The sequence below is a fragment of the Oryctolagus cuniculus genome, chromosome 5 (assembly GCF_964237555.1).
Source record: "Oryctolagus cuniculus chromosome 5, mOryCun1.1, whole genome shotgun sequence".
Taxonomy (NCBI): Eukaryota; Metazoa; Chordata; class Mammalia; order Lagomorpha; family Leporidae; genus Oryctolagus; species Oryctolagus cuniculus.
Genome location: NC_091436.1, coordinates 31988030 through 32011714, shown reverse-complemented (window position 1 = coordinate 32011714; position 23685 = coordinate 31988030). Strand labels below are relative to the sequence as shown.

Sequence of the window (23685 nt, the reverse complement as noted above, 5' to 3'; positions counted from 1 at the left end):
GTTGCACCACAGTGCTGGCCCCCAAAAGTTTTAATGAAAGAAAAAAGAGATGACATTAAAGAAGCAGAAACAATGTTAAAATTGGATGGGAAGTAACCATATAAACTTTTGGTTTATTTTTCCTGTCTTAGAAATAGTATGTATTTTTTAGTTCTTTGCACTATAAAGACTTAGAAGTAATGACAGCTTAGTAGCATTGAACATCTTTGGTACCCAGATCATGGCTTCTAAATAATTTCCCACTAACTGGAACAGCAACCTTTGGAGAAATTGTTTATTCTAGTTCTGGGCAAGGGAATCCAAGACATTGTATTGCATCAGAAAGTGGGCCCCTGGAGACATGTTCAAAATTTAGATGTGACAACTTGAAAGGGCTCACCTTGGCAAAAGATGGGACAATTTGAACACCAGAAAGAATGATAGCCATGAATTGAAACATTATACACACACATATACACACACACACACACTTATACACAAACATGCATGTTTTCACTCCTTACATGGGATCGTGATAATTAGAAAAATATTATCACCACTGAAGATTGTTAGGACAGCTAGCAAACTGACAAAAGTAAAGAACCAAGGCATTTATTCTGCCTTTTCTTTATGAGTTTTGTTTTGGAGTAATCAAAAAGTTGATAAGAAACATTCTTTATAACAGGATTCTAGCTAATCAATGCAGAAGGAAAAACAGAATTAGAAAATCACCATTTAGTAGCCCCTAATGAAATAATGACTCTAGGCCAGGGTCATCTGCGGATGCTAAAATCATTAATTTAAGATTGAAACATTCTCTGAACAATCTAGGATCACTAAAAGTGGGCCAACCAGAAATTATATGCCTCCTAATACAATAGGAAGCTAAAAAATATTGAAGTGAATCTGATTAAGCCTCCAGATCTAGCTCCCAATTTAAAGGAAATAGGAAGGGGAGAGGAAAAAGTTAAATACCACCACAAGGAAGCAATTAGCCAAATCCAGAACGTAGGACATCCTAGAGCACCAACCACTTGGTTTTTTCAGAAATAAGTGTCTTGGGGGAGGGGAGACAGAAAAAGCAAAATGGGTATGTGGGATGGTTCTAGAGAAGAAGATACTTAAGAGATTTAACAGCTGCGTGTAAAATGCGGGTCTTGTTTGAATACTGATTCAGATAAGCCAAGTCTAAAAGACTTGTTTGTGACAGGGAAACATGAGTATGGACTCAATATCAGATGATATTAAAGAGCTGTTATCTTGTTATGAATGGCAATGGCAACAAAATAAGTAACCAGGGCAAGTGACATGGTGCAGCAGGCCTGGCTGCCCCGTGGGATGCTCCCACGTTAGGCTGCCTGAATCCCAGTGCTGCCTCTGCTTCCCATCCAGGTTCCTGCAGCTGCTGTGCCTGGGACGCCGCAGGTGATGGCGTGGGTGGTTGGGTCCCTGCCACCCACTTAGGAGACGTCAGTGGAATTCCTGGTTCCTGGCTTTGGCCTGGCCCAGCCTGGACTGTTGTGGCCATTTGAGGAGTGAGCCATTGGATGGAAGATCTCTCTTTTGCTTGCTCTCTCTCTGCCTTTCAAATATTAAAAGAAAAAGAAAATAAACAAAACACCCAAATGGTCTTACCTGCTGAAGTGTTTAGGTTTGTTAATCAGAGAGTAATGGGACAGAAGAAACAAGAGGGGCAAAGTGTTGATAATTATGGAAGACATAATTATAATATAAATAATAACATGATAAAGCTAGGGGTTATTATTCTATTTTTCAGATTTCCATTTTGAAAAAAAATTTTAAATGTAAGTTACACATTGAAAGAAGTAAATAGTGATTTCTGGTCACTTAGTAATTAAAAGTTAGTGCCCCTTTCCTTTGTGTTGGTACACATCTGTATGAAAATTCTGGACATAGTTTTTATTTGACAGTTTTAATTAAATAGGACACCTTAAAAAGGTCAGTACTGAACAGTAGATTAAAAATGAGCTCTTTGGGAATTGGTTTCAGTAATAAAATTTGTCCTCTGAAACTGATTTTGATGAGGTTCAGATTTTATAAAGCAGTACAAAATATTGTTCAGTGTTTTTTCCCCCTTCCCATTTTGTCGATTAATTTTCTTTACCACTGCCAAGAGTAATTTCCTAAGATGGGCCTTTAGAGGACCCTGCTTTCAAAGCATAAAATCAGACTCAGCATGTCTGCGCTCCATTTTTTATTTAATTTGACCATTTGCCACGTCCACTGTTTGGGAATGGAGGGGTGAAATTGGGAATGGGGGAGAGACAGCAGAGTAGGCTGATACAAGACATACTCCCCATTCAGATTTGTTTCTCTGGCCCTTCATTCATCCCCAAAACATGTAACTGCCATATGCAAGGAAGTGCATGGGGCCTGCCTGGGCAGAGGAAAACTCAGGCATGCCTTGCCCTTCTGGAGAGAGGCTGAGGCTGTGGTGCCTAAGGTGTAAGGTGGAAAGTGCCATAAGCGCACAGTCCCTGGACTGGAGGAGCGAGTCCGGGCAGGGGCAGGGGCAGGGGCAGGGAGAGTACCTCTGAGTCTGGTGGGCGAATGAGAATCAGCAGTTTGGTGGAGACGCCAGGGGAGTAGCATGAGAGGCAAATCAGTGCACTTGGCGGGGAATTTTGGAGCCTGCTGGCTGGAGCAGTCAGCCTTTGGCTGTTGTGCTAAGATCAGTGAGAAGCCATTGCTGATTTTAAAAATCTTAAAGTATTTCATAAATAAAAAATATATGTAAGATGTAAAAGTGATAGATGGGGCTCTTGCATATTCGTCCAGCTTCAAAAATAAAATATTGCTTACACTAGGGGAGTCCCCTGGCTGCCCCTTATAATTCTGTCTCTCCTTTCCTGCCTTTCTCCATCCTCCCTTCTTCCCAGGAGTAACCACTGTCCTGATTTTCTATTTGTATTTGCTTTACTTTTTCTTTTTACTACATATGTATGCATCCCTAAATCACGCATAGTTTTGCATGATTTTGACCTTTCGGTCGTAAGACTCAGCATGGATGAATCTCACTTAATGTTGAGGAGTGCAGAGCATAAGTTGCAGGAGCCACATAGTAAGAACCATGGGAAGACTTGGTACAGGGGATAACAGTTAGTAACCTGTGTTAATAAAGATTATTTTCTGTGCTGTGTGATTAATGGATTGGAGGAAGCGAGAATGCATGGGGAGAGCAGTTACAAGAATGTTGTAGTCTTCAGTCATGGCTGATGGCGGGTGGCCGTAGCCTCTGCGGAGGAATCACACACAGACCCTTCCTTACCGTGGCCCCTACCCATGCGATCTCAACCCCTGCTCACTGATTGACCTTGCTGTTCCTCCACTTGGGGTCTCCTTGCTCCCTCCACCTGAGCTTTCCTCTCAGATCTGCAGAGTCCGACCTTTTACTGGGCTCAGGTCTCTGCTGAAAGAGGTCTTCCCTGACCATTCAGTGGAGAATTGGCCCCTACCCTTGTCATTGTTTCCCAGTCTCCTTCCTCTGCTTTATTTTCTTCGTAGCCTTTTTTTTTTTTAATCACAATTTTAAATTGCATGCTCATTTATAAGCTTTGAAAACAAAACCTAGGAAGTTGTGCCAAAATACAGGATTGGTGCAGGCTAGTCTTGGCTGACATTGTAATTTGCCACAACTCCTACACGCCACATGCCTTGTACAAAATAGATGCTTAATAAGTTTTTGTTGAGTAAATGGACAAACTGTCTTGAGATTGGGATAATGGAATTCAGTCATCGCTTTTCAGTCATCTCCCAAATATCTCTTTGGCTGTGAGCTTTTTTTAGAGCTTGAGGTAAGTGGCTAAACCCTGTCTGTCCTAGACATTTCCACTTGGCTGTCCTGCGGCCCACCTCAAACTCAGTGTGTGCGGGATGACGCCTTATCTTCCTTCCTCCAGTCTTCCCCTTCTGTTAGGCTCCCAGCACCGAACACTAATGTTCTCTTGCAGTGCTTCCTAGCCCTAATCCTTGGGGTGCTCCGTGTCCCTGCTGATGTCTGCAGGGACATTTCTGGTGACTGTTTCCCCTCTGCACTCTGCCGGCGAACTCTCAAAGAAGGCACTGCTTGAATCCTTCTCTTCTGGGCCTTACGTTCCATATTCTTTTGTACTTACATCTCTGATTGTTCCTTTTTCGCCATTTTTTTTTGACCCAATCTCCTGGCCTGTTCTTTGCTAGGTTTAACATGCTAGGACATTGGAAAGAATACATATTGATTAAGCGGCCTTTGTTGGCTTTTTGAAAAATTCTATTTGTAACCTCGGCACCATGTATGTCCTGGGAGACCAAATGCTTGATGCGTGACAGATGAGACAGCTGGCAGCAACACTGCCATCAGCATAGTTTTCTTACCTCCCATCTTTTGTTCTTACCAGGGCTAGGTTTTCTCTGAGCCGATGGAGGCTGTTGCAGTTTTTAAAAAAGTGAGAAGTCATAAGGTTTGGACTGCTGCATCATACTAGAAGTGCGTCGAGGCAGTAGAAAGAGAGCCGATGCTGTTAGTCTTTAGTTAGCTGTCCGTCCTGACTTAGCAGTGATGCAGGTTTTGAAGATGAATTGGATGGATAAATTATTTTACCCAACATACGTGGAGTACCTGTTTTATTGTGATGGACTTAGATGTGCAAAATCAAGTATGGCAGTTATTTAATGCTACTTTTAGGGATGTGGGACATGCTAAACTGGAAGTAGGTACAAGCTGCTGTTGGTGTGCCCAGGGGAGGGCAGGTGACTCATTGTGGGGCTTGTCAGAGGAGGCTTATTTCACAGAGGATGTGATGCAGTCAGGCTGTGGGGTAAGTGGGAATTCACAAGTGGACAGGCCCTTCATACTCCTGGAGGTGTTTAATCTGGAAAACATGGAATTATTCTGGGCCCAGGGTAGCTCCAGTGAAGCGTGATTCCAGCAAGGGCAGGACTTTCATTTCCTTGATCTCGCACCCGTGTAATCAAGAAGTTCTGGTTCAACAGGGCCCTCAAGCAGCAGGCCGTACACATAGGCTAGCACAGCAATTACTAGTTGGCTCTGAAGTTAGGCTTCCCTGGGTTCAGATTTCAACTCTGCATCTTTCTAGCTTTGGGAACTGGGGCAAGTTACTCAACCTCTATGGGCCTTGGCCTGTGCCAAGTAGATTATATCATCTGCTTCCTGGAAGCATCACGGAGAATGTGGCAACCTCTGGCACACAGGGTGCTTAATAAAGGTTTGCTACTGTTGTTAGCATTTTTTTCTTAAAATTATTTACTTATTTACTGGGGGAGAGAGGGAGAGAGAAAGTCACTGCGCCTCCACTGGTTCAAATCTTGCAATAGCCAGGGCTGGGCCAGGTCAAAGTGGTAACTGAGAATTCAGCCTGGGTTTCCCATGTGGGTAGCCGAGACCCGACTACATGAGCCATCACTGCTGCCTTCCAGGGTCTGCAGTAGCAGAAGCTCAAGGCAGGAGCTGGGGCTGGGCATTGAACCCACGTGTTCTGGTGTGAGATGTGGGCATCTTAACTGGATCCTGACCACGAGGCTAAATGCTTACTCCTGTTGTTATTTTTTGACTGCTTACATCAGCCTAGAGCAGGGATTGGCAGACTACAACTTATGGGCCATGGCCTACCCTGATTTGCTGTTTGATTTGCAAATAAAGTTTTATTGGGACACAGCCATACCCATTCATTGAGTATTGACTTAGGCTGCTTTTATGTGTCCTGTAAAGTCTGAAATACTTACTCTATGGCCCTGATAGAAGAGATTTAACTTTATGGAAGAAATTTACCATATACTATAGGGCTCTTTATAAAGTAAATGTAGAGCGTAAACTCAAACCCCTCAGCTGTGCAGATCTTCAGTGACTGCTTCTGAACGCATCCTTTTCCATCTGTGGCTGACATACGGCCACAGCAGCTCTTTGGGTATGAGCTGTTGTCTGTTGCGAGACTATGGTTCTTTTCATGTCTTAGCTGCTCTTCTGTTGCATGAATATGGGCAGTGACAGGGCCAGGGCTTGTGGGGGGGGGGGTGGGGTTGTGAGGCACTCACAGAGTATACAGTTTAAGGGAGTTCCCCAAAACTTGATAATTAAGGTAATAGTCTGTTAATGCAGTGTTTTCAAAAAATAAAAATGGATGCAAAAAATTCATGATGAGCCAAATACCAATATTGTGTTTTCTTTTATCCTTCCTCTTTTTTGGAAGATTAATAAAATTTAATTTTTTTCAAAAGGTCTCCAGCTTTATTGAGATATGATTCACAAATAAAAATTATATATATTTAAGGTATGTAAAGTAGGGCTTTAATATACAAGTATACATAGAGTAATGATTACTCCCATTAAGCCTCTTAGCATATCCATCATCTGAGACGGTTACCATTTTGTATGTGTGTCAAGAACATATAAAAGCTATTGTCTTAGCAAATTTCAAATGTAGAATACATTACTATTAACTGCAATTACCATACTTTACATTGGATCTCTAGACCTTAACTTGCAGCTGAAAGTTTATTTCCATTTTCCTCACCCCCCAACCCTTGGCAGCCAGCACTGTACAGTGTGTTTTTCTTAAGTTCTACTGTGCTGGATTGCATAGAAGTGATGAAGCATGAAAAGTTTGAAATAAAGGGAGGATCAGTATCACTGATTTTCACCCCCTTAGGCCGTAACATTGCTCAGCAGGGCATTGGGCGGCAGAGAGCAAGGAGCCCAGCCTGCAGCTGCAGCGCCCCATTTGTTCATTGTCTCCACAGGTATGTGGGAGTGAGACTTGTCAGCTTCACATTAGCCTGCTGGGTGGTCACATTTAATGACATATACTCAGGTTCATGTCTGGGCTTTTTCTAAAGTATAATTGTGCATATTTTCTTGAACTTAAACTCAGTGATCTGTATATAATCAGAGGTATAAAATGGTGGAATAAAAAATATTTCTGTTAAGTTTTCAGATGGTCCGTTTGAAATGGTTCAGTGAGAATACTGAAGCATAAATTAGAATAGCAGCATTGGATAACTAAAGCTGTTTACCAAGAGATCTGAAAGGATCACCTGGTTTCTATAAGCTTTTTCTAAGAAAGGCCAAATAGGGATATTAATTGAATTTATAATGCTTTCTGATAAACACTGACCCAGTAAGGTTTTTTAGATGACTACCTCTCTAATCTTCTCTGACATTTCTTCATGGTGCTGCAAACAGTGATTTGTGGGCAGGTTTAAAAATAGGTATAATTTGTTTTAGGGAAGGTTTGGGAGTATTCTGTAGAGTTCTGTTAAGGTGGAGTCTGGTCTGTGGGGAATAATGTGGAAGAATGGGCAAGGTCACCTTTCCACTTCTCAGCGTGTTGAAATGACTTTGATGTTTTAATGAAGCAAATTACTTGTTCTAACTGGCTATCACTGCAATAAAGAGATAAAATGTAATGTTGAACTTGATGCCCTTTTGCTTTCTAAACGCATTAAAATGTTTTTAGGTGTATAGTGTTGATTGGAGCCAAACCAGAGGTGAACAGCTTGTGGTGTCTGGCTCATGGGATCAGTCTGTCAAAGTGGTATGTCAGCATTACTGTATTTAAAACAAACACTGAATTGTTTCTTTTCCAAAACATAACTTCTGTAATTTCACAGATAGTTTTGTTTTCAAGACATGTATTGAAATGGTTATTAGAATTTAAAATAGATTTCTTTGGGCCATAATTAGCTCAGCATTGATTATTTTGGCCCCTTAAAATTGGTACCTCTTGCTTTACATAAAAATAGATATTAAAATTGATGATATGTATTGCTTGTGTATGTATATTACCTATTTATATATATATAGTATATACATGTGCATGAATTTGAATTTCCCTTTGTTAAGTAACTGATCTATTCATTTGTTTGTAGTGGGACCCAACTATTGGAAAGTCTCTGTGCACCTTTAGAGGCCACGAGAGTGTCATTTATAGCACAATCTGGTCTCCCCACATCCCTGGTTGTTTTGCTTCAGCCTCAGGTAAATAATTGTCTGCTTACCAGAAGCATTATTTGTAGAAAAGCGTGGCCTTGTTTTCCCCATTAGGTGGTGCTGTATACCTCAGATTCAGGGTGGAACCCAGAGTATATGACATACTGTTCTTTTGTACTCTTAAGACTGTTTCATTCATTGGGCTGGTGCTGCAGCTCACTTGGCTAATCCTCTGCCTGTGGCGCCAGCACCCCGGGTTCTAGTCTCGGTTGGGGTGCTGGATTCTGTCCCGGTTGCTTCTCTTCCAGTCCAGCTCTCTGCTGTGGCCCCGGAAGGCAGTGGAGGATGGCCCAAAGTGCTTGGGCCCTGCACCCGCACGGGAGACCAGGAGGAAACACCTGGCTCCTGGCTTCGGATCCGCGCGGTGCGAGCCAGCCGCAGTGGCCATCTGGGGGTTGAACCAATGGAAGGAAGACCTTTCTCTGTCTCTCTCTCACTGTCTAACTCTGCCCGTCAAAAAAAAAAAAAAAAAAAAAAAAAAGACTGTTTCATTCATTACCAACCTCTTGACAAGAGTTAGCCAGGGGCCCAGATTACTTCTCGGGGATTCTAACTCTTGGAGAATAACTCATAGCTTCCTGGTAAGGACAAATCCATGGATGGCGATCAGAAACTAGGGTAAGAAATACTTTTGAAAGAGAAGGTCTTGAGTGTGTGTGTGTGTTTAAATATTTATTTATTTGAAAGGTGGAGTTAGAGAGAGAGAGAGGTCTTCCACCTGCTGGTTCACTCCCCATATGGCTGCAATAGCCAGGGCTGGGCCAGACTGAAACCAGGAGCCAGGAGCTTCCTCTTAGTCTCCCACATAGGTGTAGGGGCCCAAGCACTTGGGCCATCTTCCTCTGCTTTTCCAGGCATGTTAGCAGGAAGCTGGATTGGAATTGGAGCAGCCAGCACCCATATGAGATACTGGCACTGCAAGCGGCCACTCCACCCACTACGCCACAACGCCAGCCCCTTGAGTTTTGTTTTAGAACACTGTTGACTCTGAAGACGTATATGTGGGTATGTCAGCAAGCAGGTTCATTGTGGAGCTCAGTCTAGCCTTGTGACCCGAAATTGTGCTCTTGGCTCATGACTGGTAATTGAAGTGCTGGCAGGAAATCTGAGTACCCAGGAAGACTAAACAGAAGAAACTTGGGATGGAACAAAAGTTGGCAAACTACTGCCCTCATGTCACAGTGACTGACTCAGTGACAGTTTTTGTAGATAAAGTTTTGTTGAATCAGAACCATGACATTTATTCACATAGTGTCTGTGGGTGCTTTCAAGTACAGTGGCAGAGTTGCATAGTTGTGACATCTGAAACTGGCCCTCAAAGCCATAAAAGACTGGCCCTTTATGGGGACTGTTTGCTCACCCCTGGCATAGAGCCTTGAGGGAAGATCAATCCTGAGCACAGTTGGTTGTTTTAGTGAGGAGAGAAGACAGGAGCTAGAGAGAGTGACAGTGTGTCTCCAGGTGTCTCTCATTTAGTTATGCTACATCCAGACAAAGAACAGGTAGGGTAATCGTACCTTACTTGCCAATAAACTATCAGTGCTCTGAGTTGGCTTCCTTAGGAAATAGGACATCATAGAAATCCTTTCCATTAGTTGATTTTCTTATTAATTTTTTAATTCTAAAAACTACAAGTAGTCAAACTGGGACATGACTTTACTCTTGTGGTTAAGATACCATTGTCCCATGTCGGAATACTTAGCTCCTGACTCCAGCTTCCTGCTAATGTGGACTGTGGGAGACAGTAATGATGGCTCGAATAATTGAGTTCTTCCCTCCCATGTGGAGAACCTGGACTGAGTTTCCAGCTCCCAGCTTTGGCCAACACCAGTAGTTGTGTGCCTTTAGAGAGTGAACTAGCAGGTGGAAAGTCGCTCACTCACTGGCCACCACTCACTATTCCCCCCCCTCCCCCCAATTGCTCAAATTCTGAAAGTATTACTAAGCTGATGACACTCAAAAATGGAAACCTTAGGTAACCTGTGTATAGACAAACAGGTAACCTTAGGTAACCTGTATATGGACAACTAGATACATTTAGATTATTATTTTGAGATCCTAATGGTGACTAATCTATTTAGAGGCAATCAATTTAAGAAACATTTTGTTCTCTGAAAGAAATTACTGATATTATTTTCTAGAATGATGAGCAATGTACTCTATAAACTTATATAATTTTATTACTATTTTTAAATTTCTAAGTTAACAAGTCATTGCTTCTTTTGGTCATAATCTAAGTTAAATCTTTTCTAAAATACCTTGAGATGGGATCAGTGATATATTTTTCCTCATTGTATTTCCTTTTCCAAGGATGAATTTCTTCTTTGATGTTTTATCCTTCTGTGACACAGCTAACCATAAGGCTGGGTGTGTGTTAAGTCAATGGTAGTAGTGTTAATACACTTAGTTTGAGTTAATGAACCATTTAACCTGTATATAGTATAAATGCTGAGTTTTATATTTATAATGGATCAGATCTGTAAGATGACTATAGTTTAAGGGATATAATTTTACCATTGGTGAAAAGCCCTAACACAGAGAGTGTTAGCCCAAGTTGAATTAAAATGCTTGTAAGGATATGAATTAGACTGACTTTAACTTCATTTTCTTTACGGTGAGATGCCCTTCAGCCGTAACTATGATGCAGAGAAGTTGTTTCAAACTCTGAACGAATTTAGAGGTAAAGAATAGATCCGCCTTCAAAATGGGCAGAAACAGGCTTCCTTCTGAAAGTAAAACAGTGAAAGCGTGTCTGCTTGGGATTCTGATGGGCAACATTCACAGTAAACTGAAGTTAAAAATGAGTATAATTTTGCGTATTGGGAAAAGTATTAGTAAGTAGAACTCATTGAACTCCTGATGAGTTTTTAGAAAGTCCTTTATCCTACTATTGTATGTTACCTTGTTAATTTATATTATTGTTTAGAGTTCTAAAATTGTCTTCATGCTTATAATTGTTGTTCTTTTTATGCCCATGGCTGAATATGAAATCTGGTAGCCACAAAATCATAAACTAGTACAGCTGCATTTATTTAAACATCAGGTATATTGTGTGTATTAGCCCTTTATTTGGGCTGAGTCATGCACCTCTTCCTTTTATATTGGCTTTTGTGTGGCATGGTATACTCACATATAATATTGACTCTGGATATTACACATGGAACACTCATTTGGTGTATGAGACCAAATAGCAGAAAAAAAGATTCATTGTTTATAGAGAGTTAGCAAGATAATTACAGCTTTTTAAATGGGTACTATATAAAAACAGTCTGCTATCAACAGAGTGATCATTTGCTTTCATAGAACAGATCATCTGCTTAATTGTGTTACCTTCAGTGTTGCATTAGAAGTTAATGTAAATAGTGATCTTATCAACCAGGAATTCTTTGGTTGAAAATGCAAGAAATTCTGACCCCAGCTGTCTTAAGAAAAAAGATAATTTACTTCCTCATGTAGTTGAAAAATTAGAGCTGGCTTACAGGCAGTGCTTAGGTGTAGGGCTCTGTCTTCTGTTGGATTCATCATTAGGTAACAAGCAATGCATGATGGCAGTAACTCTGACCCCACATCCATCCTGATTTCCGTCCAGTAGGAAATGGTGAGAGATTCTTAGACGTCCAGGAGAATTTCATGTTTTCTCATTGGCTCTGATGGTTCCATGTGGATGTTCCTGAACTGATTACTGTTCTTGGGGGAGCAGTTTGTAATGTCTTGATTGGCTTAAGCCCAGCATAGTTCTTGCAGCTGAGAATGGAAACTGGGGAAAGGTGGTACCCAAGTGACATACTCGGAGAATGCAAAGAGTAAATCTTGATTAGGTGAGGTTAGTGGATAGATTCTAGAGGGCCAGTGTCCATTGAATTGGCTGTACATCAAAGGCTTAAAAGAAATCAGATGGAATTTGATGACAATAAAGCAATGGACCTATAAGTTATAAATTATGTCTTAAAACAAAATATCTTTGAAAGTAGTTTCTGTGAAATTGAATACAGCAAATCTGTTCTCTGCCAAAATTTTATAATTTTGGAAATTCATTGGAAGACTGATTTATCAAACATTTCACATTTTGCTGAGACAGTCTTACTGATGATTTTCAAATATTAGCCTACTTAATAAGTTTGAAAAAATTTGAAGTTTCTCTTTCACTTTACAAAAATAATGGAAGGAGTTGTGGTATGGCAAAAAGTTAAGGTAGATGCTGAAACTTTTGTTGTGCCTTAGCCATTTCAAGGGAGACAGGCAGATTTGCTTACCAAGTTATATACAGTGCGATAATAGGCAGTCAAAGGGCCGCGCTGTAGCATGGTAGGTAAAGCTGCCACCTGCAGTGCCAGTATACCATATGGGCACCAGTTTGAGTCCCAGCTGCTCCACTTCTCATCCAGCTCTCTGCTATGGCCTGGGAAAGCAGTAGAAGGTGGCCCAAGTCCTTGAGCCCCTGCACTGCGTTGGGAGACCCAGAGGAGCTCTTGGATCCTGGCTTTAGTTCATCCCAACTCCAGCCGTTGCAGCCATTTGGGGAGTGAATGAGAGGACGGAAGATCTCTCTCTCTTTCTGTCTCTCTCTCTCTAACTCTGCCTTTCAAATAAATAAATAAATCTTAAAAAAAATAGGCAGTTGAACTACTTAGCAGATTTTGTTTGCTTGACTTGTTTTTATGTATTTTCTATTGCACTTGTATGTTATTTTATATAGCTGAATGCCATACACAGCCAACAGTATTTTTGGTTGTTATGGGAGTAACCATCTTAGAATTTTTAAACCAAATCTAAGGTTCATTGTGATTTTTGAGAAAGATTTTGTCTGAAAGTCAGATTTTTATTTATGTATTTGAAAGGCAGAGTTGCGTGGGGAGAGGAGGAGGAGAGATATCGTCTCTTCACTAGTTCAGTCTGCAGATGGCTGCAGCAGCCAGGGCTGGGCCAGGCCACAGCCAGGAGCTTCCTCTGGGTCTTCCACCTGGGTGCAAAGGCTGAAGAACTTGCGCCATCCTTTGTTGTCCTCCCAGGCACATCAGCAGGGAGCTGGATGGAAAGCAGAGCAGCTAGGACTTGAACTGGCACTCACATGGGATGCCGTTGCTACATGTGGTGGCTTAACCCACTGCACCAGTGCTGGCCCAGTCAAATATTTACTGAGTGTCTGCTGTTTGCTGGGCACTGGGGATTTAATGAGGAAGAAAACAGTGCTCCTGCCCTTTGACAGCCTATGTTCCAGTGTCAGTTACTTGCTGAGAGACAATTGGAAATACACCAGGGCAAGGAATGTGAAGTTCTTTGAAGGACAGGTAATACAGCATGGTGGCCAGGAACATGGACTCTGCAGCTGGACTGCCCATGATCAAGTTCTGGCTTCTCCAGTGCTGTGTGACTTTAGTGTTACTGTTTAATCACCAGCTCTTTGTTTCCCATTTCTAGAATAGGGATGACCATAATGTCTCCATCATGGAGTTCTGCGAGTGATTAAATGAGTTAATGGACTTGGAGGGCATAAAACAGAGCCTGGCACAGAGTAAGGACTACCTCAGAGTTATCTCTTGTTGTAACACATGTGCCCAGAGTTCTGTGGGAACCTGGAAATGGATTCCTGATCTTGTCAGGGTTGGCTGACCGTCCCTGAAGAAATTGTGTCTAAGCTGCTACTGTGTGAACGAGTAAGAGGTAGCAGATGAGAAGCGGGAGGCAGCGGTGTGGGATACGGGGAGAGCAGAGCATCAGAATGGCCTTCGCACTGTGTATGTGCTGCAAGCACGAACGGTCATTGCTTATCAGAACTAAAACTCTGAGAACAGGTTTAAGAAACTTGCTCTGACTAGAATCTGGAGTGCACGATTGTGTGATAGCACATGAGTCTGATGATTCTAAACCTTGCTAATCATCTGCATCATTGGTAGAGCTTAAAAAAAAATTCTAGGCTCTGAGTCCTGCTGAATCGGAGTGCCTCTGGGAGGCGTGTTTTTAATCCCAGCTGGATCAAGTGAGCAGTCCCACGTGGGAAGCCCTGCATTAGTTTGTGGAATAGCTCTGTTTGTGATGCCAAATTAGTTACTTGTTCCTGTTGATGGAGTGGGAATTGCATGTTTGTTTTCATAGAAATATATTCATCTCTTTGAAAGAAATACAGAACGTTTTCAGCACTGAATTCAGAGAGAAAGTTGTGTCTTTTGGCTCAGAATTTCTTGTTGTTTTTTTTTTTCTCATTTTCTTGGTGACATTATGGCCTTTAATAGTTAATTCTCTAGTTTTGTCTTCTTGCTTACAGACAGAAGCTTGTTATAAAACATACCATGATCTTTGAATAAATATAAGCTCAATTGCAACACTCTTGGTTATAAAACCCAAAGTTGTAAAATACTTGTTTTTATGGTAGAAGCTTATATGATAGACAATCAAGATTTTTTTAAATATCTAATCCTGTGCTACACTTATAGCTAATTCTGTCATTCAACTGCTGATAACGATTTCTATTTTAAGATAATATATGAGGAATAATATTTAGGTTACTCCAATAATTTAATCACATTCTAGGTTGTATAGTATTTGCAAATCCAGAATCCAATTTTTTTATCGCTAGCTAAGTTAAGACAAAATGTGACTAGTTTTTAGAGTGACATGTTCGTTTACCTTCCATAACAGACTTTTCAAAGGACATTATGTTTTATCTAGTTTATGATAGTCACATTAGTACAAACTTCATATTTCTAAATTGTATGAGATAGAAGGGAAGAATATTTATCTTTTTACATAAATATGATTAATATGAAATAACTTTCTTCTGAGCCATGAAAACTAAATTACTGTTATTGCAGACTCCATATAATTGCATAAGTCATAGCCATGCCTGAATATGTGGGGTCCAGCCAGTAGTAAAAATAAACCTTGTTCTACTGTAAGAAAAAGGCGTATTCAGTCTGATAGGCATCTGGCATTTCAATTAGATTAAAGTTATCTGGGTCCCAAAGCACTCTTTTGCTGCTACTCTATTTATTTCACAGTTTTGGAGGCTCCGTTTGTACTCATTCTCCTTACCTAACTTCTTACCTACTGCAGTTTGCAATTAGAGCCATGGCCAGCACTTCTGATTCCATGTTGTGTGTTTAAACTTGCGGGTTCTACAGCTGGTGGCAGGTCTGCAGCTGATAAGAGAAGTTGGCAAATCAGGTGCCTCCATGGCACCACCACAGGGCTCTGATAAGTGTCTGGCTACAGTGAAAGGCCAGTTGGCCACAAGATGTGATTAAAACAAGCATTGTAAGCACAGATGTCTTGGTGGCTGAGAGACTTGAGTGAGTCATTGTACCTTTTGGCCAGAAGGCCTTTTTTACCTGGAAAACAAAGTGATGAGGACAGAGTGCCAAACCTGTACAACAAACACAGGAGTGACTCTCAAGGAAGTGGAGTTCTTAACTCCTGCAGAGCAGTCATCACTTTTTGTACCCCTTAAGTTAAACTACAAATCCATGGCCTTGCTTTTTTTTTTTTTTTTTAAGATTTATTCATTTTACTTGAAATGCAGAGCTGCAGAGAGGAAGAGGCAGAGGCAAGGGGAGAGAGATCTGTCCACTGGTTCACTCCCCACATAGTTGCAATGGCCAGGGCTGGGTCAGACCGAAGCCAGGAGCCAGGAGCTTCTTCTAGGTCTCCCACATGGGAGCAGGAGCTGAAGGACTTGGGTCATCTTCCACTGCTTTCCCAGGCACATTAGCAGGGCGCTGGATTGGAAATGGAGTAGCTGTGACTTCAACTGGCACCCATATGGGATGCCGGTACTGCAGGCAGCGGTTTAACTTGCTACTCCACAGCACAAAAATACATCATAGAATTTAAGAATAACGTCATGCCTAACCTTAGCTGTTGTGTTGTTTAATCTCTTATTGAAGTAAAAACTCATACAGAACAGTGAATAAACTCAGCAGGCAAGCACTTGATGAAATTTCACAGTGAGCACATCTGTGTGACCAACATCTGGGTCAAGGAGCAGAATATCAGCAGAGACCTCCACCCGATCCCCACTAGCGTGATCTCTGTCTGCTTTCCAGTTGCCTGTTTCTGTACTTTTGTGTCTGGTTTTTTTTCTGTCTTTTAAAAGATTTACTTATTTGAAAGGGAATGACAGAGAGAGAGAGTATCCATCTGCTGGGGCACTGCTGCAATGGCTGGGGCTGGCCAGGCTGAAGCCAGGAACATCGAACTCTGTCTGGGTCTCCCACATGGGTGGCAGGTGCCCAGCCACTTGGACCATCTTCCACTGCTTTCCAGGGTGTATTAGCACAGAGCTGGATCAGAAGTGGGACTCGATGCCGCTGCCGTGGCTCACTAGGCTAATCCTCCGCCTAGCGGCGCCGGCACACCGGGTTCTAGTCCCAGTCGGGGCGCCGGATTCTGTCCCGGTTGCCCCTCTTCCAGGCCAGCTCTTTGCTGTGGCCCGGGAGTGCAGTGGAGGATGGCCCAAGTGCTTGGGCCCTGCACCCCATGGGAGACCAGGATAAATACCTGGCTCCTGCCATCGGTTCAGCGTGGTGTGCCGGCCACGGCGGCCATTGGAGGGTGAACCAACGGCAAAGGAAGACCTTTCTCTCTGTCTCTCTCTCTCACTGTCCACTCTGCCTGTCAAAAAAAAAAAAAAAAAAAAAAAAAAAAGGAAGTGGGACTCGAACTGGTGCTCCTGTGGGCAGTACCACAATGCCAGTTCCATGTCTGGTTTCTTTAGCTGAGCATTATGTCCTTTTTTTTTTTTTAATTTTTTATTTAATGAATGCATTTTTCATAGGTAGAACTTTAGGAATATAGTGGTTCTTTCCCCCATACTCCCCCACCCACCCCAATTCCCATTCTACTTCCCTCTCCCTCTCCCATCCCCTTCTTTTTTTTTTTCTTTTTTTCTTTTTTTTTTTGACAGGCAGAGTGGACAGTGAGAGAGAGAGACAGAGAGAAAGGTCTTCCTTTTGCCGTTGGTTCACCCTCCAATGGCCACTGCGGTCGACGCGCTGCGGCCGGCGCACTGCGCTGATCCGATGGCAGGAGCCAGGAGCCAGGTGCTTTTCCTGGTCTCCCATGGGGTGCAGGGCCCAAGCACCTGGGCCATCCTCCACTGCACTCCCTGGCCACAGCAGAGAGCTGGCCTGGAAGAGGGGCAACCGGGACAGAATCCGGCGCCCCGACTGGGACTAGAACCCGGTGTGCCGGCGCCGCTAGGCGGAGGATTAGCCTAGTGAGCCGCGGCGCCGGCCCCATCCCCTTCTTCATTATGGTTCATTTTTAGTTTGATTTTATATACAGAGGACCAACTTCATGTTAAGCACAGATTTCAGCAGTTTGCACCCACCCACACACACACAACGTAGGGAGTACAGTTTGAGAACAAGATTTGCAGTCGATCCTCGTGGTACAACTCATCAAGGACAGAGGTCCTACATGGGGAGTAAGTGCACAGTGACTTCTGTTGTTCCTTTAACAATTAACACTCTTATTTATGGTGTCAGTGATCACCCGAGGCTTTTGCCATGGGCTGCCAAGGCTATGGAAGCCTTTTGTGACCACAGACTCCTTCAGTATTTGGACAAGGCCATAAGCAAAGCGGATGTTCTCTCCTCCCTTCAAAGTACCTCCTTCTTTGATGACCCTTTCTTTCCACTGAGTCTCACAGAGATCCTTCGTGTAGGATGTTTTTGAGCATTATGTCTTGTGAAGCTGAACAGTTCTTATCTCCTAGTCCACACTCATTGTAATGTTTTGGTCCTTTAAAGCAGTTTATGTACTTATGAAATGTAATGGGGTAAGCACCAACTCAGTAATCTTAGTGCTTTTAGTCATGGCTGTTGCAGACTTTCTCATTTCAGACCTAATATTAGATACAAATGTTTGAAAGCTAATATAGACAGCATTTAGGTCTGTGGTGAATCAAACATTTTTCTCTGGGACTGGGCTTTTTTAGAATAGAAATTTGGGGTAAATACCATTAACTACCTCCATCATAAATAACCTCCTTTGCCTACAAGGGCTAGAACTGGAGCCACCTCAGTGGCTGTGAAATGTATTGAAAAGCATACCCCTGGAAGGGAAGGGGTACTGTGTCACCCCAGACTGGATTTCCCTACATAACCAGATGCATGGCCTTTGTACCTTCGGCTAGAAGAGAGGCACTGGCATTATACTTTCAGCAAACTGTTCAGGAATAAAACCCCAAATGGCCGTCTTCGCCCTAGAAGCTGAGATCAGAGCAGGGAATGAAATCCCACCACTGGCCTTGTTGGGACGTGACCCTGGTTGGTGGGAGCCTGCATCAGTGGAGCTGCATCATCACTTGATGAGACGGGGATGTGCTATTCCCGGCAGACCAGTCAGCAGATATGCGTGTCACCTTGCTTTACACACCGAGGGCTGGAAGGTCATGAAAGGTTGTTGCATCAAAACTGTTTGGAATTCTGAAACAAATTCTACGTGGTCAGGCCACGGATAGTGATTATTTTTAGGGTCCCTGAAGATATTTGAAGCTCTGGACTGCAGCAGTTCTGAGTCTTTTCCATTCGGTACATTCAGAATCATCGTTCTCTTTCATCCCTATCTTCTTATCTAGATATAAAAAATTGTTAGTTACTTTCATCTATCAAAGTGGTTTTTAGCCTTTTATAAAGTAGCGGGATGGTGTTTTTAAATTAAAGAAGAAGCAAATCCCCCACACAAAGCAATAGTACATATTAATGGATCCATAAAAATGGAGTGAAAGTGTTACAAAAGCACAGAATACAGGACACATACCAAATTTATGATTATGGTGTCCTCTGGACAGGGAAGATGGGAAGTGACATTGGAAATGCAAATGGAAATAGCAGCTTTTTAGGTAGCATCTTATTTTATTTCTAAAATAACTGGGGCAAATATACAAAGTATCTGGGGGCAAGCACTGTGGCGCAGCGGGTTAAGCTGCCTCTCAGATGCCTGTATCCCTCATCCCGTGTTGTGGAGCAGTGCCTCTATGCCTCGTCCCATGTTGCAGTGGTTTGAGTCCTGGCTACTCTGCTGGCACTCTGGCTTGCTACTGGTGTGCATGGGAGGCAGAGCAGATGATGGCTCAAGTACTTGAGTCTCTGCCACCCACTTTGGAGACCCAGATGGAGCTCCTGGCTTCAGCCTGACCAACCCTGGTTGTGGGCATTTGAGGAGTTTCTCTCTCACTCTCTCTTTCTCTCTCTCCCTCTTTCTCTCCCTCTTACACTGTCTTCTCTCCCTCTTTCTCTGTCTCATTCTGCCTTTCAAATCAAATAATTTTAAGTATTTTTTTTAAAAAGTTTGAGAAAAAATGCCTTTTCCATAATTTGTAGAAGAAATGACACAGGTGAAAGAGTAGTGGCTCGAGAGGCCGCCATCCTTGACTTTCTGGCATTTGTCCTGCAGTAGCCTGAGGAGGTAGCATTGTGTAGCGTGAGTCACTGGGAAGCCGGCTGACCTGGGTTCCTGTTCTCCTCCTGCTCCCACCGCGGAGTGTCCTGGGGGAGTTATTTCGTCTCTGTGCTGCAGGCGCCTCATCTGTAAAGGATTCTAATCATTTTATGCTGTCAGAATCCCTGCTTTGCATAGTTACTGTGATGTCTTACAAAAAGCTAATATACATGAAATGCTTACAACAGTGTTTGACATGTAGGAAACACTCAATAAATAGGATATTGAACATAGAATGACTTCTAAACATGGGTGTATTTCTCATTTTATGTTTTTAAACAGTTATTAAGAACTTAGTGTATATCTTGTATAAGAAGATATACATAAGAAGCCCTCACTACCTTTATTCCAACTTTATAAAACACGTACGTTATCACAGGGAAGGAAACTGAAGATCAGCAAATCTGAGAGACATGATTAAACCCCAGCAGCTATCAAATGACTGAGGTGGATTAGAACCAATCTCTGTGTTGTTTCGTAGAGAATTGTGTGTAGAGTGCTGATATTGTTTACTAAACATGATGATTTTCAGTACTTTTCCCACCCCAAAGTAAAATAACTGGGCATGTGTTTAATCACTGTTGTATTTGTCTTAGGGTAAGATTCAGATTTTCTTTGAGTACACTAAAAAACATTATCATGGTGCATTAATTTTTTGTAGTCCTTCACTTTTAGTAGTTCTTATGCATTATTATGGTTTAAGAAATGCATAAAGAGAAAAGTATCCTACCAGTGAAAGCAGAGTCTTTTTGCTGGGTCTATCACTGTGAGCAGTATCCAAATGTTGTGGTAGAAGGTGACCAAATCTTCCTTTTTTCCAGGTGACCAGACTCTCAGAATTTGGGATGTGAAGACAACGGGAGTCAGAATTGTGATTCCAGCCCATCAGGCAGAAGTTTTGAGCTGTGACTGGTGTAAATACAATGAGGTATAGGAAATGACCGTCCTGAGCTGCTGCTCTTCCTCATGTTAAAATGTTCTCGATTTTATTTATCTTTGTTTCTGTGGGCTTTGATTGTGTTCCTGGACCCATTAAGTTAAATTCAATGCCTTTCATTTCCAATTAATGATTCTTACTGACCTGTATTAGCATTAATTGGATTTAAGTGCTCATAAACAGGCAAAATAAGAAACAGAAGTTCTCAAAAGTTCAGCAGCACAGCCTAAATTGTTTGTTTTGGGAAACAATTTACTGAATTTTTTTCTTGATTGGTCTTAACCCTGCCACTTTGTTTCATCTCTTCTATTCATTTCTTTTTCACTTTGTTAGGCAGCTGAACTGTTTGTAACTTAGTTTTTAATTAGACAGTCTTATCAGTTTTACAAATTTCATGTTTCTTTTTTTTAAGATTTATTTTTACTTATTTGAAATACAGAATTACAGAGAGAGGTAGAGAGAGAGAGAGAGAGCTTCCATCATCTGTTTCACTCCCCAAATGGCCACAGTGGCTGGAGCTGAGCCCATCCGAAGTCAAGAGCCAGCAGCTTCCTCCAGGTCTCCCACATGGGTGCAGGGGCCCAAAGACCCAGGCCACTGCTTTCCCAGGCCACAGCACAGAGCCGGGTCAGAAGTGGAACAGCCAGGACCAGAGCTAGCGCCCATATGGGATGCTGGCACCTCAGGCTGGGGCTTTAACCTGCTGTGCCACAGCGCTGGCCCTCTTTTTTTTTTTTTTTTTTTTTTTTTTTACTATATTTGAAAGGCAGAGTTAGAGGGAGAGACAGAGAAAGAGATCTTCATCCATTAGTCTACTCCCCAAGGCTACAATGGCCAAAGCTGGACAACGCTGAAGCCAGGAGCCAGGAACTCCATCTGGTTTTCCCACATAGGTGGCAGGGACCCAAGCTCTTGAACCATCTTTTGCTGTTTTCCCAGGTGCATTAGCAAGGAGCTAGACCAGAAGTGGAACAGCTGGGACTTGGACTGGCACCTGTATGGGATGCCGGCATTGCAGGCAGCGGCTTAACCTGCTGCACCATAATTTTATGTTCGTCTTCCTTTTTAAGCTTACTAAATTTTCATGCTTTTGTAAAAAAGCAGTGTCCCGATGTAATTTTTTGTAAAAGTTTCAGTTAAACACATGAGCACATGAATTGGAGAGAGAAATGGATGAAAATGTGTTAATGTTTTGTTTATGTACCTGAAGTGGTTTGTTGACCGTGACAGAGGCTTTGTTTTTGTCCTAGTTGTAAATTACTTAATAAAAATTAAAAGAACATTATGCTGTATTGGCCAAGTTCTTTTAATGAAAAAAGTAATAAATAAATATAGCACATATTCAATAATTATACTTGATTAAAAAACACTTTCAGTTCTGATGACTATAGTTTCAGTCTCTCACTAGAAATGAATTTTCCATGTTAGGGTAGTTAAATGGTGGCTTATGTGTTATAGCTTTGGGAATTCTGAAAAGGATTCTGATATATATTGGAAAGTGTTAAAAAATTTTTTGGTGGGCCATTGTTGTGGCATGGAGGGTAAAGCATCCCTGTAGGCACCAGTTCAACATCCCTGCTGATGGCCTGGGGGAAAGGCAGCAGAGGATGGCCCTTGGGACCCTGCCATCCATGTGGGAGACCCCAAAGAAGCTCCTGGCTTTGGCCTGGCCCAGCGCTGGCCCTTGTGGCCATCTTGGGTAGTAGACTAGTGGGTGGAAGAGCTCTCTTTCTCTCTTTCCCTCTCTCTGTGTAACTCTTTCAAAATAAGTAAATAAATCTTTAAAAAAATTTTTTTTAATTTATTTTTTTTGACAGGCAGAGTGGACAGTGAGAGAGAGAGACAGAGAGAAAGGTCTTCCTTTTGCCGTTGGTTTACCCTCCAGTGGCCGCCACGGCTGGCGTGCTGCGGCCGGCGCACCGCGCTGATCCGATGGCAGGAGCCAGGTACTTCTCCTGGTCTCCCATGGGGTGCAGGGCCCAAGCACTTGGGCCATCCTCCACTGCACTCCCTGGCCACAGCAGAGAGCTGGCCTGGAAGAGAGGCAACCGGGACAGAATCCGGCGCCCTGACTGGGACTAGAACCCGGTGTGCCGGCGCTGCAAGGCGGAGGATTAGCCTAGTGAGCCGCGGCGCCGGCCTAAAAAATTTTTTTTAATCATTGAAAATTTTCCTCCAGTGAACTTACGTTAAATCCCAACATACTCAGACAATGAAGTGCTGCTCTGGTTGATGTGGGGTAGGCTGAGTGTGGACCCAGCATCTGGCCTATTCAGCCAGGAACTCTTGGTTCATGTTGGACCCTGTATAGTGAGATTTCTGCACTTGACTAGGTAAGAGACTCACCACTGTTGGCATAGATTCCCAGATCTGTTCAGATTTTGTTTTAAGGCCTGATCCAAGAGAGTTGGGAACAATGATTGGTTTAGATTTAGAAGAACATAAAAATTTAATTTATACCCTGAGCTCTTTCAAAGATTCTAAAATTAATAGACTACTTGCCTTTCAATGCCTGTTGAAAACCTTTTGAAAAGAAAAGTGGGCTCATTTGTCAGATACAGTTTATTAAAAGATTTTTTATTTGAAAGGCACAGTGACAAAGAGGGAGAAAGAGAGAGAGATCTTTCATTTACTGGTTCATTCCACAGATGGCTGTAGCAGCTAGGTCTGAGCCAAGAGAAGCCAGAAGCCCCCTCCTAGTCTCCCATGTGGGTAGCGGAGGCCCAGGTATTTGGGTCATCTGCTGCCCTCCCAAGCACATTAGCAGGAAGTTAGATGTGAAGCAGAGTAGTTAGTAGCCCAGACTTGAACCTGCTTAATCCGCTGTGCTATAATGCCGGCCCCTGTTAGATAAGTAAGTACATATTTCTCCAATATGTACTTACTCCTACTACCAAAGGTGAGCAGAAGAGTCCACAATGCCATCAGCACTGTGCCTGTTTCTGTTGTATGTAGTGTTCCATCATAGTCATAAAACAAGCTGAGTTTCCTTTCTCTCAAGTTACATTAATTTTTGCTGTGTGGTGTCTATTTTGATCCCTTCCTACATACTTTTTTTTTGGCTTTTGAAGAATAACTCTTGGGTTCGTATTAGATAATTACCAGAAAATAGATATTCTTTCCAGTATGAGAGGCCGTGTACTGCTTGCTTGCCTAGGTGTAACAGTTTATTTTTCTCTGAATTGTTTTCCAGAATTTGCTGGTAACAGGGGCAGTTGATTGTAGTTTGAGAGGCTGGGACTTAAGAAATGTACGACAACCAGTGTTTGAGCTTCTGGGTCACACCTATGCCATTAGGAGAGTGAAAGTAAGTCTTTATTTTTAC

General features: G+C 42.4%; 1 protein-coding gene across 1 annotated transcript in view; it reads left to right on the top strand.

Annotated features, from left to right (window-relative positions):
* PEX7 (peroxisomal biogenesis factor 7) overlaps positions 1-23685 on the top strand; it is an 80058-nt gene that overhangs the window by 10580 nt on the left and 45793 nt on the right. The window contains exons 4-7 of the mRNA XM_002714756.5: positions 7452-7529; positions 7864-7972; positions 20245-20351; positions 23554-23667. Of these exons, the coding sequence (XP_002714802.2) occupies positions 7452-7529; positions 7864-7972; positions 20245-20351; positions 23554-23667 (408 nt within the window). The remainder of the gene's footprint in view (positions 1-7451; positions 7530-7863; positions 7973-20244; positions 20352-23553; positions 23668-23685) is intronic.